At 67.4% G+C, this 16,781-nt stretch overlaps 4 protein-coding genes and 2 non-coding genes across 6 annotated transcripts; 3 read left to right on the forward strand and 3 right to left on the reverse strand.

Annotated features, from left to right (window-relative positions):
* Nucleotides 1–212: 212 nt before the first annotated feature.
* On the forward strand, nucleotides 213–3,166 carry RHOBADRAFT_51878 (uncharacterized protein; the record flags this gene model as incomplete). The annotated part of the gene is made up of 8 exons (XM_018416063.1): nucleotides 213–584; nucleotides 676–772; nucleotides 888–1,047; nucleotides 1,133–1,402; nucleotides 1,468–2,267; nucleotides 2,356–2,446; nucleotides 2,512–2,679; nucleotides 2,760–3,166. The coding sequence occupies 8 exons, from the start codon at nucleotides 213–215 to the stop codon at nucleotides 3,052–3,054; spliced, it is 2,253 nt and encodes a 750-aa protein (XP_018272943.1). The 3' UTR covers nucleotides 3,055–3,166.
* Nucleotides 3,167–3,805: 639 nt separating this feature from the next.
* RHOBADRAFT_t27 lies at nucleotides 3,806–3,891 on the reverse strand. The gene has a single exon. It is a non-coding gene; the product is annotated as a tRNA-Gly (tRNA).
* A 478-nt stretch (nucleotides 3,892–4,369) lies between these two features.
* RHOBADRAFT_42108 (uncharacterized protein) lies at nucleotides 4,370–6,849 on the forward strand (the record flags this gene model as incomplete). The annotated part of the gene is made up of 10 exons (XM_018414005.1): nucleotides 4,370–4,625; nucleotides 4,717–4,904; nucleotides 4,978–5,130; nucleotides 5,196–5,306; nucleotides 5,368–5,744; nucleotides 5,852–6,019; nucleotides 6,090–6,250; nucleotides 6,313–6,490; nucleotides 6,555–6,617; nucleotides 6,705–6,849. 10 exons carry the CDS (start codon nucleotides 4,370–4,372, stop codon nucleotides 6,847–6,849), a joined length of 1,800 nt encoding a protein of 599 aa, XP_018272944.1.
* Nucleotides 6,850–7,467: 618 nt separating this feature from the next.
* RHOBADRAFT_t17 lies at nucleotides 7,468–7,553 on the forward strand. The gene has a single exon. It is a non-coding gene; the product is annotated as a tRNA-Gly (tRNA).
* An 820-nt stretch (nucleotides 7,554–8,373) lies between these two features.
* On the reverse strand, nucleotides 8,374–12,579 carry RHOBADRAFT_24739 (uncharacterized protein). The gene is made up of 6 exons (XM_018412649.1): nucleotides 12,482–12,579; nucleotides 11,330–12,436; nucleotides 11,065–11,226; nucleotides 9,363–10,975; nucleotides 8,959–9,268; nucleotides 8,374–8,871 (listed from the first exon to the last, which is right to left on the reverse strand). The coding sequence occupies exons 1-6, from the start codon at nucleotides 12,547–12,549 to the stop codon at nucleotides 8,442–8,444; spliced, it is 3,690 nt and encodes a 1,229-aa protein (XP_018272945.1). The 5' UTR covers nucleotides 12,550–12,579; the 3' UTR covers nucleotides 8,374–8,441.
* Nucleotides 12,580–13,453: 874 nt separating this feature from the next.
* On the reverse strand, nucleotides 13,454–16,697 carry RHOBADRAFT_51881 (uncharacterized protein). Its single transcript, XM_018416064.1, has 5 exons — nucleotides 16,251–16,697; nucleotides 15,639–16,174; nucleotides 14,367–15,565; nucleotides 13,647–14,276; nucleotides 13,454–13,585 (listed from the first exon to the last, which is right to left on the reverse strand). The coding sequence occupies exons 1-5, from the start codon at nucleotides 16,500–16,502 to the stop codon at nucleotides 13,551–13,553; spliced, it is 2,652 nt and encodes an 883-aa protein (XP_018272946.1). The 5' UTR covers nucleotides 16,503–16,697; the 3' UTR covers nucleotides 13,454–13,550.
* Between the last annotated feature and the right edge of the window lie 84 nt (nucleotides 16,698–16,781).

The raw sequence follows: 16,781 nt of genomic DNA on the forward strand, positions 1-16,781 counted from the left end.
GACTCCTTCGCAGCTCTCTCGCATCGACCACGGCCTCTGTACCTTTGCGCGCCACCGTGTACACCACCTAGAGCATCTCGCTACAGCCTCGAGCGCGTCAACCGCCAGCAGCAGCTCGGCCTCTCGACCCTGCCTCAGCCTCCGACTCGCCCCGCCCGCTCCCGACCTCGTCCTCGCGTCGTCCGACCCACCCCCTCGCTGCGACCGCCGCCATGCAAGGCCCGCCCCTCGCCTCGCACCGCAACGCCCACCCGCTCGTCGACCTCGCACGCCCACCCCGCACCTCCGCACGTTCATCCTCGCCCACCTCGCTCGACCCACCTGCGGGTGCCAAGCCTCGCTCCGACAGCCCGACCCTCGACCCGCCGTCTATACCGCCGCACACGGCCGCGCACGGCGACCCGGGCGGCCACGGCGGCGGCGTCGAGGCCGGCAAGGGCGCCCAAGGACCGCCGCCGACCCGGCTCCAGCGCACCCTCAAGGCCCTCAAGCGCCACGGCGCCTTTGTCGGCCCAGGCGTCATCGCCTCGGTCGCCTACCTCGACCCGGGCAACTGGAGTACCGACCTGGCGGCCGGCTCGCAGGTGCGTCGGCTCGTTCCTCCTCCCTCCTCGACGTCAAGACCCAGCTTCTTCCGCCGCATACTCGTTCTCACCTCCTTTTCCTCGCAAACAGTTCGGTTACAGCCATCTCTTCGTCATCCTGTTCGCCGGCCTTGTTGCCCTCCTCTTCCAGCTCTTGTCGACCCGGCTCGGCTGCGTGTCCGACTATGGTGCGTCGAAACACCTCTCGTCACGGCGGGCTCTGCCGCTTTGCGTCTTGGCAGAGCTCGTCTGCGCATGTATCCTTCGTCACACAGCCCCTGACCATTCGGACCCGTCCTGCAGATCTCGCGACGCACTGCCGGTTCGCGCTGCACGACCGCGACTCGCGGTACAAGCTCGTGTACCGGTGGGGCCTCTTGTACCCACTCTACGTCATGGCCGAGATCGGCATCATCTTTACCGACCTCGCCGAGCTTCTCGGTAGCGCCATCGCCATCAACCTGTGCGTCCCCCCTCTCACCGAAGACGTGGCCCTCTTCCTCGCCGTGCCTGCGACTAACTCTTGCGCGCACTCGCGCCCGATACAGCCTCATCCCGGCCATCCCCCTCTACGGCGCCGTCCTCCTCACGTCGGCCGACGTCTTCCTCATCCTCCTGCTCTTCAACCAGTACCCGACCCGGACCGTGACTCGGTCGATGCGCATCTTCGAGCTCCTCATCGGTCTCCTCGTCCTGTGTGTCCTCGCTTCGTTCGTCGCGCTCCTCGTCAAGGTGTCGCCCGTGTGGAAGGACGTCTTCTTCGGCTACGTGCCGCGCTCGGGCATCATCGAGGGCGGCGGCATCTACATCGCGGTCGGGTGCGTCCCCTCTCCCTCGCCTCTCTCCTGCCGAGCACCAGACTGACTCGCCGCGTCGCCTGCAGCATCATCGGAGCGACGGTCATGCCGCACGCGTTCTACATCGGGTCCAAGATGGCGACCATGCGGCGGCTCAAACCCGAGGACTATGGCGAGTCGCCCGCGACGTACGAGGGCGGCGATGCCGCGTCCGACGACGAGTACGACGACGACGACGCGTGGCAGAAGAAGCGCGACGCGCGGCGCGCCCAGCTCGCCGAATCGGGCCCAGACGGCGTCGAGCGCCCGGCCCGCTCGCGCACGCAGCGCCTCGCCGACACGCTCGCGTCGCCGTTCTCGACCGTTGCGGCCGCTCGGCGCAGGGGCGAGTCGCCGCCGCCGCCGAGGCCGTTCCTCCCGTCGCTGCACCTGCCGCACCCGGTTAACCTTGGCGCGCTCGGGTTCGACCTCGGCGCGCTCACGCGGGCGAGGCCACGCTCGCCGGTCGACGAGCGCGACGACGATGACGGGATTGAGGAGCTCGACGGCGAGCAGGGCGTCGACGGCGAGGGCCGGACCTGCGCCGGCATGGACGTCGTCGCCAAGACGCGCTCGTCGACCTCTGCCGCCGCCAACGCCAAAGCTTCGTCGCGCTCGCGCCCTCGGCGTCGCCCGACGCTCGCCTGCGTCGAGGCGCACCTCACGCACGCGTCGCTCGACATTGCCGGGTCCTTGCTCGGGTTCGCCGTCGTCGTCAACTCAGCCATCCTCATCCTCGGCGCCGCCGTCTTCTACTACGGCGACGGTCGGAGCTCGAACCCGGACGGTGGGGGCGTGAGCGACCTGTTTGACGCGTACGACCTCGTCAAGCAGTATCTCGGCCAAGGTGCGTCCTCCTTTCTCTCCCTCTCTTTCTCTCTCTCGCGTGATCTTCCTCGCGAGGTCGTCTCTGACCTTCTGCGCCCACCTCGCAGCCTTCGCCTACTTGTTCGCCGTTGCACTCTTTGCGGCGGGTCAGAGCGCCAGCCTGACTGTGACGCTCTCAGGGCAGATCGTCTCTGAGGGGTGCGTCCCATTCTCTCTTTCCCTCTCTCAGCACTCGAGGACTGACCCTCCCGCCCCCTCGACAGCTTCATCAACTGGCGCACCAAGCCCTGGAAGCGCCGCCTCGTGACGCGCTGCATCGGCATCGTCCCGTCGCTTGCCGTCGCCCTCTCGGTCGGCCGTCAGGGCATCGACACGCTCCTCGTCGCGAGCCAGGTCGCCCTCAGCATCGTCCTCACCTTTGTCTTACTTCCGTGCGTCCCTGCGTCTCTCAATCTCGCGCTCTCATGCCGCAAAACTCGATCCTGACCGCGCCTTTCCTTGCCCTCGACAGCCTCATCATCTTCTGCGCCCAGCACTCGATCATGGCCATCCCCGTCGACCCTCTCGCGCCCCCTGTCGCCGCCGCACCACGTTCCTCATCCCGTGAGCCGACCTCGCTCCCCGCACGCGCCCGCATCGAGCACCTCGTCCACGCGCTCAACCCGTTCCGCCGCCGGCGCGCGCCCGAGGGCACCGTCTCGTACGCGAGCCCCGTGTGGCTCGTGTGGCTGTGCGGCGCCCTGTGGCTCCTCATCGGGGTCGCCAACGTGTACGCTCTGTACGATGTCGGGCAGCATGGGGCGTGAGTGAGGGTCGAGAGAGGGGCCGGGCCGAGGTGGACCGTCGAGCATGGATCGGTGCGGCGCTCAGTCGCCCATATTGTAGCAGTCTCAGCATTGGACCTGTCGCACTGTCTCGACCGCGCTCTTGACCCCGAGAGACGCCTTTCACCGTCGGAAAACGCCTCGCTCGAGCAGAGGAGGAGGACCGAGCGGCCGTGCTCGACGGCGTTCCTTGCGCCTCTCTGTGCCCTCTCTGTCAATGTGCGCTCCCTCTAGCCGTGTCATCGATCGTCGTTGGCCTGTGCGCGCCCGTCTCGTCCCCGTTGCGCCTGCGCCGCCTTCGAGAGCTCGAGAGCTCGAGAGCTCGCTTTTGGAAGCCGGCTCGGCGTCCTTTGCACCGCTGTTGGCTCGAGGGTGGGCATAACGATGCTCAGAAGAGTCTGACGACGCAGAGACGAGCGTAGAGACGCTCGAGGAGGACAGGCGGCCAACCGCGAGTCGGCCTTCTCAAGTCGACCTTCCTCGCCGTGCGACGTCGCCTCTGGCGCTCTGAGCGCCTCTCTTTGTCGTGCTGGAGCTCGATACCGTCATCCTTCGAGTGCAAGGCCCTGAGAGCGACACGCTGAGAGCAGAGTGTACGAGAGGCGGGGTCGATGGTCCGTGCACCCAACCTCCTCCTCCTCGACGTCGACTTTGGCCGCGTCGCCGGTGGCCAGCGGTTCTACATGCGGTCTGGCAAAAGGGGAAAAGCTCCTGCGGAGCAGCAAAAGCGTACTGCAGCGGCCGGGAATCGAACCCGGTACGCGGACAACTTCAAGAGAGCATGGGAAATCCGCATGTTAACCAGTACACCACCGTTGCTAATAACGAGCTCTGCGCCGATAGCAGAGTCCCCGTCCAGTAAAGGCAAGCTCGAAAACCGAGGTCGCAGGTACGACGAGGACCGTGCGCCGCTCCTCGACCGCGCGGGCGTCGCTCGACGACGACAGCTGTCGGATTCGCCCTCGCCCTCGGGCTCGCACCTCGCTGAAACTCGCACGCTGCAACTCTACACGCTCGCGCTCTTGGGGCCCGCCGTCCGTGCGTGAGCGGACATCTGGGCAAGATGTTGAAGGTCTGTGCGCAGCGACGAGCTACTCTTGGACGAGTCCTCGCGGCCCACCTTGTCCAGCTGTGCGACGCCAAAGTACTTGCGACGCGGGTCTGCACTCTTTCACGCGCAAAAGCAGGGCCACTCGAGGTCGGCGCAGATCGCTTCGGCCGTTTCGAACTCGACTGAGTCGGCGCCGAGCTGATGACGGCCCACCCCCTCGCTCGCTCTCACCACAGCACGCACGCCATGGCCGACTCGCCAGGCTACCAGTCCGACTCGACCGCTGTCGACAAGCCCACGCCCCGCTCCTCGCGCGGCCGCTCGACTCGGTCCCACCGTCCGCGAGGCACCTCGTCCACCCGCGGCCACCACTCGCTCGTCCAGCTCGCCGTCCAGCTCGTCGAGCGCATCGTGTACGCCGTCATCTACGCGCCCTTTGCCTGGGCCACCTGGGCCCTGTACCGCCTGTACCAGGAGGTGATCCGCCTCGTCTTTGCCTCAAGTGAGCAGCCCCCTTCCTCTCCCAGTCCATGCCCTGCGCCCACAGAGCCTCGCTCGAGAGACACAGCTGACTCTCCACGAGCGACCCGCAGGTGGACCTCATCGCCCGCCGGGCAAGCCGTACGGCCGCATCGCCGTCATCGGAGCCGGCCTCACGGGCGTGAGCACCGCAGCGCACGCCATCGACCATGGGTTCGAGGTCGTCATCTTCGAGGCAGAGAAGGACGTCGGCGGCGTCTGGGCTGGTGCGCCCGATCTCGAACCCGTCCCCCTCGAGACTGTCCCGAGAACTGACCTTTCCTCCTTCCTCTCCCCTCCCCTCCCGCCCTCTTCCATCTTCCCTGCGCAGCGAGAACTCGACGAGTCAGCTTCAGCTCAACTCGATCCTGTACCGCTTCCACCCGAGCGTCAAGTGGAACAGCGGCTTCCCGAAGCGCGACGAGATCATCTCGCAGATCCGAGCCGTCTGGCAGCGCTACGACCTGCAAAAGCGCACTCGCTTCGACGTGCGTCCTCGATTTCTCTCCCCACCCCTAGTGACCCGAGCCGACCCCTCTCGAATCCGTCGCAGTACCGCGTCAAGAAGGTCATCCGCGACCCCGACTCGTCGACGGACCCTCGGTCCGGCGGCCACTCGAGATGGATCGTCAATGACGGGCACGAGGGCATCTTTGACGCGATTGTGCGTCCCCTCCCCCTGCCCTCTCGAGCCAGGAAGCAGGACTCACGCCAGTGTGCCGCAGGTTTGCGCTGTCGGGACGTGCGGCGACCCCAAGTTCATCGAGCTCGAGGGCCAGGACACGTTCAGCGGCCAGATTCTCCACTCGTCTCAGCTCGACGACGCCGACCTCGAGGGCAAGCGGGTCGTCATCGTTGGCAGCGGCGCGTCGGGCGTCGAGTCCGCCGAGTTGGCGGTCGCCAAGAAGGCCAAGGACGTCGTCATGCTCGCCCGGTCCGACAAGTGGATCATCCCGCGCAACACGCTCATCGACGTCCTCCTGTCGCTCCAGCCGTTCGGCCGCGAGATGCCCTTGTCCTTCATCCCCGAATGGTTCATTCGCGTCTTCCACTACCGCGACCTCGCCGCGCTCTCTCCGCCCAAGAAGGGCCTCTTCCAGGGGTTCGTCCTCGCTCTCTTTCTCTAGATGTCTGTGCAGCGCCCGGCCCTCGAGCCTGCATCTCGCTCGCGGTCACCCCGACTGACCCTCCTCGCCGTCGCCCTTGCAGCACGCCGATCGTCAACGACGAGGTGCTCGCCCACATTCGCGAGGGCAAGATCCAATACCGCCGTGGCGACACCAAGAAGATCGTCCCGTCGGGCATTCGGTTCGTCGAGCGTGAGCGCGACACCAAGAGCGGCGACGACGGCGAGGAGACGCTCATCTCGGCCGACGTGTGCGTCGACCTTCCTCGATCCTTGCCCATTTCCCTGCGACGTTCACTGAGCAAGCTCGAGCGCCCGCAGCCTCATCATCGCGACTGGCTACAAGCGCCCGTCCCTCGACTTTCTTCCCCAAGACCTCTTCCCGACCGAGACGGACCGCGACTACCACCCGCCGTCGCTATACCTCCAGAACTTTGCCGTCGAGGACTGGAGCGTCCTGCTCACCAACGCCTCGTACCAAGGTGCGTCCCGCATCTCCATTCGGCCCGTTCCGAGAGCTCGACCTGACTTTCTCGCTCTCCAGACGGTCTCGGCACGGTCGGCAACTGGCACATCGGCCTCCTCGCCCGCATCCAGCTCGTCTTCCTCCTCGACGAGACGACGCGCCCGCTCCCGGCGGCCATGAAGACCTGGGTCGACGTCATCAACTGGGTCAAGATGCAGGCTTGGGGCGAGGACTCCTCGGGCCTCACTTTCTTCACGTGCGCCCAGATTCCTCTCTCCCTTCTCGGCCCGCCTGGATTTGATTCGTGTCCGTCGCCGCAGGTACTCGGAGATGTGCATCTGGATCCTCGTCTTCCACCTCTTCAACCCGCGCCGTCTGCCCTGGTGCGTCTCGATATTCCCTCCTCGTCCTCGGTCTCGAGCCTGTGTCCGTCTTTCGCCGTCCCTGACACTCGAACTCGCATCTCGCAGGCTCCCGTTCATCCTCTTTGGCTGGGGCGTCCGACCCGGCACCGTCGACCGCCTGTCCGCCGAGCACGTCAAGGCCGCCGAGGAACGTGCTCGCGGATGGGGGATGCGCCTGCGCCCTTCGGCATGGGGACGCTCGAGTGCCTGAGTGGGTCGAGATTCCTGCCGGTGGCGCCGTTCTCTCGCTGTAGATAGAGCTTGAAAGGTCGTGCAGGCGATTCGTTTCCCGTGTGCCGTGCCGTGCCTGAGAGTCGCCTCTTGACGACGACGCCGTCAGCCGCCTCGCACGCTCCCTTTAGCGAGAGCTGCAGCGAGCACTTCCAGGTCGCAGAGACCGAGAGCTGTGGCGAGAAAGCGTCCAGTGCCCGCGAGCGGTTTACGGGTGCCGCTCGTCGCCGCTCTCGTTCGGCCTTCTCTTGCAAGATCCTGATGTTCAGGGACCTACAGCGTTGACGTGGAGAAGAGAAGAGCCTATCGAGCGACAGAACAAGCGAGAGAAACGGAAAGCATCTCGACGCTCGATCCTCGTTTCGAGGACGAAGCTCGCCAGTTCCCTTTCCGGCGGTCGTGGGCGCGCCACGAGCGTGACAGAGCCTGAGCAAGGCGTGCGAGCCCGAGGGCGAGGGCGAATCCGACAGCTGTCGTCGTCGAGCGACGCCCGCGCGGTCGAGGAGCGGCGCACGGTCCTCGTCGTACCTGCGACCTCGGTTTTCGAGCTTGCCTTTACTGGACGGGGACTCTGCTATCGGCGCAGAGCTCGTTATTAGCAACGGTGGTGTACTGGTTAACATGCGGATTTCCCATGCTCTCTTGAAGTTGTCCGCGTACCGGGTTCGATTCCCGGCCGCTGCAGTACGCTTTTGCTGCTCCGCAGGAGCTTTTCCCCTTTTGCCAGACCGCATGTAGAACCGCTGGCCACCGGCGACGCGGCCAAAGTCGACGTCGAGGAGGAGGAGATTGGGTGCACGGACCATCGACCCCGCCTCTCGTACACTCTGCTCTCAGCGTGTCGCTCTCAGGGCCTTGCACTCGAAGGATGACGGTATCGAGCTCCAGCACGACAAAGAGAGGCGCTCAGAGCGCCAGAGGCGACGTCGCACGGCGAGGAAGGTCGACTTGAGAAGGCCGACTCGCGGTTGGCCGCCTGTCCTCCTCGAGCGTCTCTACGCTCGTCTCTGCGTCGTCAGACTCTTCTGAGCATCGTTATGCCCACCCTCGAGCCAACAGCGGTGCAAAGGACGCCGAGCCGGCTTCCAAAAGCGAGCTCTCGAGCTCTCGAGCTCTCGAAGGCGGCGCAGGCGCAACGGGGACGAGACGGGCGCGCACGGCGGAGCGACGATCGACGACACGTCTATAGGGAGCGCACATCGAGACAGAGGGCAGCGGGAGGCGCAACGAGCGCCGTCCCGCACGGCCGCTCGGTCCTCCTCCTCCTCCTCCTCCTCCTCCTCCTCCTCCTCCTCCGCCTTCCCTCGCCGCGTCTCGACCTTGCGCCGCCGTCTCGTCGGCTCGAGAAAGGCGCAGCACGCAAGGCCTGTCTAGATACACTGCCTGTCACGCGAACGTGCTGCGACACCTGGCTTCAGTCCGCCTCACACTTCGCGAGCAGCGCATCTCGAGTTCTCGCACCCAGCGCCAGACAGCGAGAGAGAGACCACGAGAGAGAAAGAGGGCGAAAGAGTACAACAATGCACACCAAGGGCGAGGCTGCCGAGAGAAGGGACGTGTATCTACAGCTGCTCAATCGGTAGAGGGCGACTGCTCCTCGCCGCCGTCCTGACCATCGAACCCGCCTTCCTCCTCGTCGCGCGCGACATAGTCCTCCTCGTACTCCTCGGGCTCCTCCTCCTCGACGATGGCGTCCGGCTGCTGGCCGTACGCCGCCTGGTTGTCCTCGTACGCCGACGAAGCCGCCGTCTCGCCGCTGTACGACGTCGAGCCGTTGCTGCGCAGGCTGCTCGTCGGGCCCGACTCTTGCTCGTACGCGAGGTTGATCTGCTCGGTCGCCTCCATGATCCACGGGTGCGTCATGAGCTCCTCGGCGGTCGGGCGCTGCTCGGGGTCGATGTGCAGGCACTGGCGGATGAAGTCGATGCCGAGCTCGGAGAGTTGGTGCGGTTCGGGAAGAGGTGGGTGCTGTACGGCGATGCCGATGTGGAACATGATGGCCCTGTGGCGAGAAGGAGGAGGGGGAGGACCGAGCGTTAGGACCCGTCCTCGCGAGGCGAGAGAGGAGAGGGAACGAGCTGCGACGCACCACTCGTTGTCGAGGTTGCTCCACGGCCTCCTGCCCGTCGCGCACTCGAGGATGACGCAGCCGACCGCCCACACGTCCATCGCGCCCATCTTGCCCCGGCGCTCGCCCTTGACCGTCTCGGGCGAGAGGTACATCGGCGTGCCCGTGAGCGAGTTGGCGTCGGCAGGCGCTGCGACGCCGTCGGCCGAGACGGCCGGCGCGCCAGTACTCATGCGCGACCGCGAGGCGAGCGTCTTCTGATTCTTGGCGAGCACCTTGGCGGCGCCAAAGTCGACGTACTTGATTGTGCCGTTGCCGTCGAGGAGGATGTCTGCGAGGGCGAGGAGAGTTCAAGGTGAGCACGACGACGTCGAGAGAGACAGAAGGAGAGATGAGAGAGGGAGAGAGGGGAAGGGACGACGCACTGTCGGGCTTGATGTCGCGGTGGACGACGTTCTGCGAGTGCAGGTAGATGAGGCCCGACAGCATCTGGAGCGCATAGATCTGGATGATGATCTCGTCCTCGATGCGGCCGTGCTCGAGCAGGTTGGCGAGGCTGCCGCCGGGGCAGTACTCCTCGAAGATGAAGACCTTGTCGCGGTGGACCTCAATGCCGTAGTACGTGACGATGTTGTCGTGGCGGAGCATCTCCATGACCTTCATCTCGTCGCGGATCGTCTTGACGAGGTTGGGCGCCGACTGGAGGTCCTGGAACCGGATCTCCTTGACGGCGAGCTCCTCGCCCGAGTCGAGGTTGACGGCGAGGTAGACGTTGCCGAACGTGCCGCCGCCGATGAACTTGCCCTGCTGCCACCGGATCGAGATGTTGGACAGGCTCGACGACGCGAGGAAGGCGAGCGAGCGGTCCTCGGCGAGGTTGTGGTCGAGGACGCGCCCGACGACGCGCCCGCCGGCTTCGATGCTCGCGCGCGCGTCCTCGAGCGGCTTGAGCGCCTCCATGCGCTGCTCCCACGCCATCTGGAGCGACCCGACACTCGACGCGTCGTCCTCGTCCTCGGTCTTGCGCCTCGTCTCGCGCAGGGTCGCGAGCCGGGTCGCGAGCTGCTCCTTGGTGACGAGGCGGGCGGCGTCGATGCGGTCCTGCTCCTTCTTGGCCTCGTAGCTCGACCTTGCGCCGAGGATGTCGAAGTGCGAGATGAGCAGCGTCATGCAGCTCGCGACCTTGGACCGCAGGAGGGCGAACTCGGCGTCGGAGAACTTGAGGATGTTGTCGTTCTTGTTCATGCTGAGCGCGTACTCGAGGGCGGCGACGGCCCACTTGAACGTGCGAGGGTCCGTTGGGACACAGTCGTCGCAGATGAAGGCGATCCACTGGATCGAGAGCTTCATCAGGGCGACGAGGAACCGGCCCCGGAGCGGCGGCTCGAGGTACCGCAAGCTGCGCGTGCCGAGGTCGGCCGTGAACGTGAAGTACCCGCCGAGGAGCTCCTGTCCTTGGCCCGCTCGGCGGAACGTGACGGCCCGGACCCGCTCGAACGAGCCGAGGACCGTCTCGGCGAGGCGGTAGATGGCGCGGCCGATCTTGCGCGTCTCGCGGTTGACGCTCGCGAGGTGCGCCTTCTGCTCGACGATGACGTTGTGGCGGAAGGCAGGGAACATGTCGACGAAGGTGCGCTTCGAGCGGGCGAGACGCTGGGCGGGACCGTCCGAGACGACGCGAACGCGCTTCTCGCGCAGGTCGAAGTCGACTTTGGCGCCGAGCTCGAGGTTCATGACCTTGCCGGTCCACATGAAGCCCTCGCGCGGCGTGATGAGGAGGACGTAGTGCATCGGGTGGTCGGGCGACTCGGGCGCGTCGCCCTGCGTCTCGTTCGAGAAGCACCGCACGAGGATCTGGCGCACGAGCTCGGGGTGCTCGTGGAGCGACGGGTCGCCGATGACGTAGGTGCCCTCGCCCTCGTACACGCCGGTGTAGATCATGAAGTGGTCCGAGGCGACGAGGGCGTCGATGAAGGTGCGCAGGTGGATGTTGTCGAGCGTGTACTCGGCCGAGTTCTCGAAGCGGAGGAGCATGGACCTGCAGGCGCGGTGGACAAGTCAGTGAGCTGCACTCGAGCGCGAGACAGGCGAGGGAGAAGGACTGAGAGGAGAGGAAGGTCCACGCACCGGCCGAACCGAAGAAGCTTGCGGTGCCGGGCGCGCACGTTGTCGAGCGTCTGGCTGAACCACCTTGACGCCTCTTGGACGGTCATGTCGCGCGTCTCGAGGACCTGGAGCTGCGTCTCGAAGTAGCTCATGATGCGGGCGAGTAGGCGATGCGTGAGGGTGCTGCAGGGGGAAGGACGAGGCGGCGACAAATGGTCAGTTTCCTGCGCTCTCTCGGACAGGCAGTCGAGCTCGAGAGAAAGGGACAGAAAGAGTGTGGACGGACCTGAAGTGCTCGCCGACGAGCAAGTCGCCGCCGTCGATTTCCTCGGTCACGCCCGACAGGAAGCCCCACTCGTTCTCGACGATCTCGGTCTCCTTGAAGTAGATGGCCTTGGACGGGCTCTTGAGCTTCCAGTGGAGGAGCTTGAAGAAGAAGCGCAAGGTGGCGAGGAGCGTCTCCTCGTACCCTTCGACGCGCTCGGGGAGGGCCCAACCGGCCTCGGCGTCGGGCGTGGCGAGCTCGGTGTACTGGCGCTTGATCTGGCACGCGACCTCGAGGCCCTTGCGCAGGTCGTTGGTGAGCTGGTCGATGAGGACGACCGTCGGGTCGTGGACGTTGGCGACCGAGTCGAGCGTGGTGCGGAGCGCCTCCTGGGCGAGGCGAGACGGGAAGATGGCGAGCCGCGACAGGTCGTCGGTGAAGCCGGGCAGGTTCATGGCCGTGAACGACGTCTGGAGCTCGATGACGGCCGCCTTGGCCGTGTCGACGAGGGTCGCGAGATCCGTGAGGATGCGCTTCTCGAACGTGCGCGACAGCGAGTCCTCGCGGACGATGACGGCGACGAAGCCGCGCTCGGTGCCGGGCGGACCGGCCGCACCGGCGGCGTACAGGCCTGGCGGCGGCGTCGAGCCGCTGGCGCCCGAGCCGGCGGCGCCTGCGCCCTCCTCGACGCTCGCCGGCGCCGACAGCTTCTCCCACTCGCCGCCGGTCCACTTGCGCAGGATGCCGACCGTCACCTTGAGGCGACGCGTGATCTGCTGCCACGTGCGCAGGGCGTCGAGGCGGCGCACGATCTCGTCCTCGGTGAAGCGCTCCTTCTCGAGCGACAGGGCCCGGCGCGAGGGCCACAGCGACTCGCACCAGTCGACGCGCTTGAGGAGGCTCGCGACTTGGTCGGCGGCGTTGCGCTGACGGGTCGCGCTGTCGATCTCGATGCCGCCGTCCTCCTGCTGCAGGTCGACGACGCGGAACTTGGCGACCTCGTCGATCACGTCGTCGACACGGGCTCGCGCTTCCTCGAGGAAACGCGACTCCTCGTCGGCGGTGCGACCTCGGACCTTGGCGCGCAGGAGGAGCCAGATGGCGTAGGCGCGTTGTCGTCGGCCGGAGCTGAAGCCGTCGACGAACCCATTTTTGAGGCTCTTGGTGCCCGACAGGGAGGCGGTCGACAGGCGCGTCTTCTCCGACTTGAGGACGTTGCCCGACAGGACGTTGTTGAGCATGTGCTGCCACTCGAAGCGCGCCTTGGTCTCGGGCGAGTCGTCCTCGGACCCGGTCGCGTCGCCGTCGTCGTGCTCGTCGTGGGGCGGCACGTAGTCGGGCGGGTGCAGGTCGAACGATGCCGTCGGTCGCCGGTACGACGACGAGAAGCTCGTGAGCTCTGGTCGGCCCGGGTGCTCGTCGTCTTCTGCCTCGCCAAAGTCGTTCTCCTCGGTCTGCAGTAGGGAGAGGGGGACGTCAGGTCCTGGCCCGCCTCGTGCGCTCGCGGCGAAAACGTGGGCGCACCTCGTCGATGCCCCACCCCAAGTCCACCTCGCCGAGAACATCGCTGTCGTCGCCCTCGCTGTCCTCGTCGCTGTCGAGGCGGCCGAGACCCTTCGAGTAGTACAGGCGGTCGGGGTCGTCCTCGGCGTCGTACATGGCGCCGTGTCTGCGTCCGGGATGGCGAGTCGTCAGCTCTCACAGCGCTCTCCTGCGCCGCACCGCGAGCGAGAGCGAGAGGTGGGACGAACACTGGCCCTCCATCTCCTCCTCGGCTGATGCCGACAAACGACCTGCCGGTCGCCCGCCTGCGCGAGATGGCGTGCGACGCCTCGATGGACGCCTGTCGCTGCGCTTTGGCGTTGGCCTTGGCGAGCGAGGCTTGCGACGCGGCGGGCGGAGCGCGCGACGGCATGGCGGCGGCCGGGCGGTGCGGGAACGGCGACGCCGCTGTGCTGGGGCTGCGAGGCGGATCGGCGGGGTGCGCGAGCGCGTGCGCAGGCTAGCGGACCCGGCTTGGGCGTGTCGGTGCGAGGTGTGGTGGTGCGATCGAAGGTCGACCTCGTCGCGACCACAACGAGCAGATGAGACCTCTCGACTTTGTGCTGTTGTTCTCTACAAGCTCGAGCGCAGCATCAGGATCGTCACGAGAGAGTGCACTTGCAGCGGGAGGCAGGCGGACAAAGTACGACAACAAGGGAAAGCACGAGACCTCGCCGACCGCTTCCTCCATCCGACGGCGCTACTCGAGGCTGAACGGCGTGATGAGCGTCGCACCTGCACAGACATAGAGCGTCAGTGAGAGCGCGAGGGAAGAGAGGAGGGAGAGCGGACGCACCCTCTGGCAGAGCTCCACCGACCGTCTCGGCCCTCCCCCTCCCTCCCTCGATGACCCTCGGGCCCCTCCTCCTCCTCAACCGCGCCTTGAGCCGGTCCAGCACGCTCACCTCCTCGTCTGCGCCGCTCCCACCGTCGTCGCTCGCCGCCGGCGGCCGCACCTCCTCGCCGTTGAGCCGCCGGAACAGGTCGACCGCCTGCGCGAGCACGATGCGGCCCTCGGCTGTCGGCCCGAGCGGCGTGCTCGCGCCCGTATGCGCCCGACGTGCGAGCCGCATGTAGCTCCTCGACGCCGAGTGCGCCTGCGACAGGAGTGTCGCGAGGTCGGCGAGCGCGAGAGGAAGGACGGGCTGCGTCGCGAGCGCGAGGCGGACCGATGGCGACACGGGCTCGAGCGCGACGGGACCCACGAGCTGGAAGCCGCTGCTGGCGCGGCGCAGGGGCGTGTTGGGGTCGTCTTGCGGGAGGAGCGTCAGGCGGACGCGCACTCGAGGAGGGCGGATCGAGACGGCCGACGAGGCTTGGCGGCCCGAGCGGTAAAAGTCGACGTGGATGGCGACCTGGAGCCCTCGACCCGCCTTGTCCTTCTCGAGGTCGAACGGCGCCGCCTCGAAGCGCGAGTTGCCGTGCCCTGCGCGAGCGTGAGAATCCTGGGTGAGCTGCGGTCCATCCTCGTCCTCGAGGCAGCGAGGGAGGGAGAGAGACAGAGAGCGGGACGTACACATGATGAAGACGAGCAGGTTTTGCCATGTCCTCGCCTCGATCGCGAAGGACTTGAACGCCTGCCGCCCGTCCGCTCCTCGCACCGCCGACAACTGCGACCCCCTCGGGAAGTCGCCCTCGTACTCGAGTCGCGGGTACCGCCCTGCGGCGCTCGTCTCGTCGTCGACAAAGCCCCAACGAACGTCGCGCAGGACGTGCTCGTCGGCGAACGGCACGAGCGCGCCGAGGTCCTCGACGAAACCGCCGGCCGAGGGCGACGAGCGGAACGAGGCGGCTGACGGCGAGGTCGGGGCCGAGACGGACGGAAGGCGCGCAGGTAGGGGAAGTTCGAGGAAGGATGAAGGTTCGGGCGTGGTCGGGGCCGAGACGGGCTGCGTGACGTGGGCGACGGCGGGCGGTACGAGGCCGGTGGGCGTGCGCTGCTCGTCGTCGGCGGGCTTGCCGCTCGAGCCGCTCGAGCGCTCGACCTGGTCGACGTCGAGGACGGGCCGAGACACGTACGCCCGGTGCGACAGCGAGTCCCGGGTCGTGCGGCGCGCGAGGACCTCGGCGAACAGGTCACTCGCGAGCGGTGGCCGAGCGACGGCGGGCTCCTCCTCCTGCGCCTCATCCGACGAGCTCGGCCCAGTCGCAGGCTCCTCGCCGATCTCGGCAAACTGGTCGCCGAACGGGTCGACCTCAACCGTCGACGCCCGACCCGGTCCCACCTCGCCGAGCCCGAGCGGCTCTTCAACGAACGGCAGCGCCTGGTCGCGGACCGCCTCGCACTCGTCCCACCGCGCCGGGATCGACTCCTCGAACGAGCCGGCGCTCGCGGCGACCGAGAGCGCGCCGACCGACGCCGAGCCGACGAGCGACGACGAGCCGCTGTACCCGCGCTGCTGGGTGTGCGAGCCGGCATACGGCGCGAAAGACGGGTAGGCCGAGTACGACGATGAGGCGTATGGGGAGGGGTCGGGCGAGTCGAGGCGGGCGTGCTTCTCCGAGACGAGGCGGTGGAGCTGGGCTGGGGCGGCGCCGGTTGGCGGCGCGGGTGCGGGAGGGAAAGGGAGCGGACGGCCGGGCCCGATGATGATGTCCTCGGGCTCATCAAGTTCTCGAGCGTGCTGCGGGAGCTCGTAGGCGGGAGGGGGAAGGTCGTCGTCGAGCACGTCGGTCGATGAGGAAGACGGGGGAAAGTACGACGACGAGGTGGACCTGCGACGCTGAGAGGGTCAGTAGGCTCGACAGCGTCGACGTCTTTGATAACGAGAGAAAGAAGAGGACGTACGCTGCTGCTGGAACAGACGATGTCGCCGCGCTCGGCTCGACCTCCTCCGGATCCGAGTTGGCCGCGCTGAATCCGCCGCGCCAGATCCTGCGCTTCTCCTCCTCCTGAAGGCTGAGCTGCATCGCGAGCTCGAGTGCCTCCCGCTCCCTGCGCTCGAGCTCGTCCTCGTCGCCGCCGTGCGCCGGCCCGTCGTCGTCGACGCGCGCCTTGCCCTTGCCCTTGCCCACGCTGTCCTCGCTCTCGCGCCGACTCTGCGCCATGGCCCGCTGCACCGCCTTTTCCTCCTCGGCCCGGAGCCGCCGCTCGTCGCGCTGCCGCCCCTCGGCGTCGTTCCTCGAGCTGAGGAGCGCTTCCCTGAGCGCACGCTCCTCGGCGTGGGCCCGCTCGCGCGCGAGGGCGTTCTGGCGCAGCTGCTCGAGCGCGGCCGACGACGACGACTCCTCGAGCGTGAGGCGCACGAGGCGCTCGTCCTCCTCGGCGAGGGCGGCGAGCCGGCGCTGCTCGGTCGCGATGCCCTGCTGCATGGCGCGCTCGACCTGTTCGGCGAGGGGCAGAGCGATACGTCAGGACACTGCGGTGCGGAGGCGAGAAAGAGGGGAGCGCGAGACGCACGGCTTCTTGCTCGAGCTCTGCTTGAGATGGGCGGCGGCGGCCCGAGGTAATGCTCGCGCCCGTCGGCGGCGGCGGCGGCGGCGACCTCGCGTAGGTGCGGAGCGAGGCTGCGCGGGTCGCGGACGGTGTCGAGGGCGAGACGTGGGTGCCGTACGGGTTGGGCAGAGGTGCGACGGGTGTCGAGAGCGAGGTCGGGGACGAGACGATGGGCGGGTACGGGCCGCTCGAGGCGGGCGACAGGGGCGGGTACATGGCGTTGCCGCTGTGCCACCGTGTACCGCTGTACAGGCCGTGCGCAGAGCTGCTCGGGCGCGGCGACGACGTGTACGCGAGCGGGGGCGGCGCCGACGGGTGGGCGAGCGACGGCGAGGCCGAGGCCGGCCGCGGCGGGTTCGACAGGCCGCGCCGAGTCGACGGGTCCGAGTAGCCGCCGGAGCGCAGGGCTCGACTGGCCGGGTCGTGGGCGCGCAAGGTGCGCCCGCGCGAGAGGTCGGGCGTGGTGGCATGGGCGGTCGGGCGGTACGGGTGGGT

The sequence above is a fragment of the Rhodotorula graminis genome (genome assembly GCF_001329695.1).
Source record: "Rhodotorula graminis WP1 unplaced genomic scaffold RHOBAscaffold_3, whole genome shotgun sequence".
In the NCBI taxonomy this organism is placed as follows: Eukaryota; Fungi; Basidiomycota; class Microbotryomycetes; order Sporidiobolales; family Sporidiobolaceae; genus Rhodotorula; species Rhodotorula graminis.

Bases quoted from the DNA above. Each gene is read 5' to 3' on its own strand.
- RHOBADRAFT_51881 (XM_018416064.1), bottom strand. From the start codon at position 16,502: ATGTACCCGCCCCTGTCGCCCGCCTCGAGCGGCCCGTACCCGCCCATC. The intron at 15,566-15,638 runs GTACGTCCTCTT...TCAGCGTCGCAG, and splicing joins TCGTCTGTTCCAGCAGCAGC to GTCCACCTCGTCGTCGTACT. The intron at 14,277-14,366 runs GTACGTCCCGCT...ACGCTCGCGCAG, and splicing joins CCTGCTCGTCTTCATCATGT to GGCACGGCAACTCGCGCTTC.
- RHOBADRAFT_24739 (XM_018412649.1), bottom strand. From the start codon at position 12,549: ATGCTCAACAACGTCCTGTCGGGCAACGTCCTCAAGTCGGAGAAGACG. The intron at 9,269-9,362 runs GTGCGTCGTCCC...TCGCCCTCGCAG, and splicing joins CCGCGACATCAAGCCCGACA to ACATCCTCCTCGACGGCAAC. The intron at 8,872-8,958 runs GTGCGTCGCAGC...TTCTCGCCACAG, and splicing joins AGCAACCTCGACAACGAGTG to GGCCATCATGTTCCACATCG.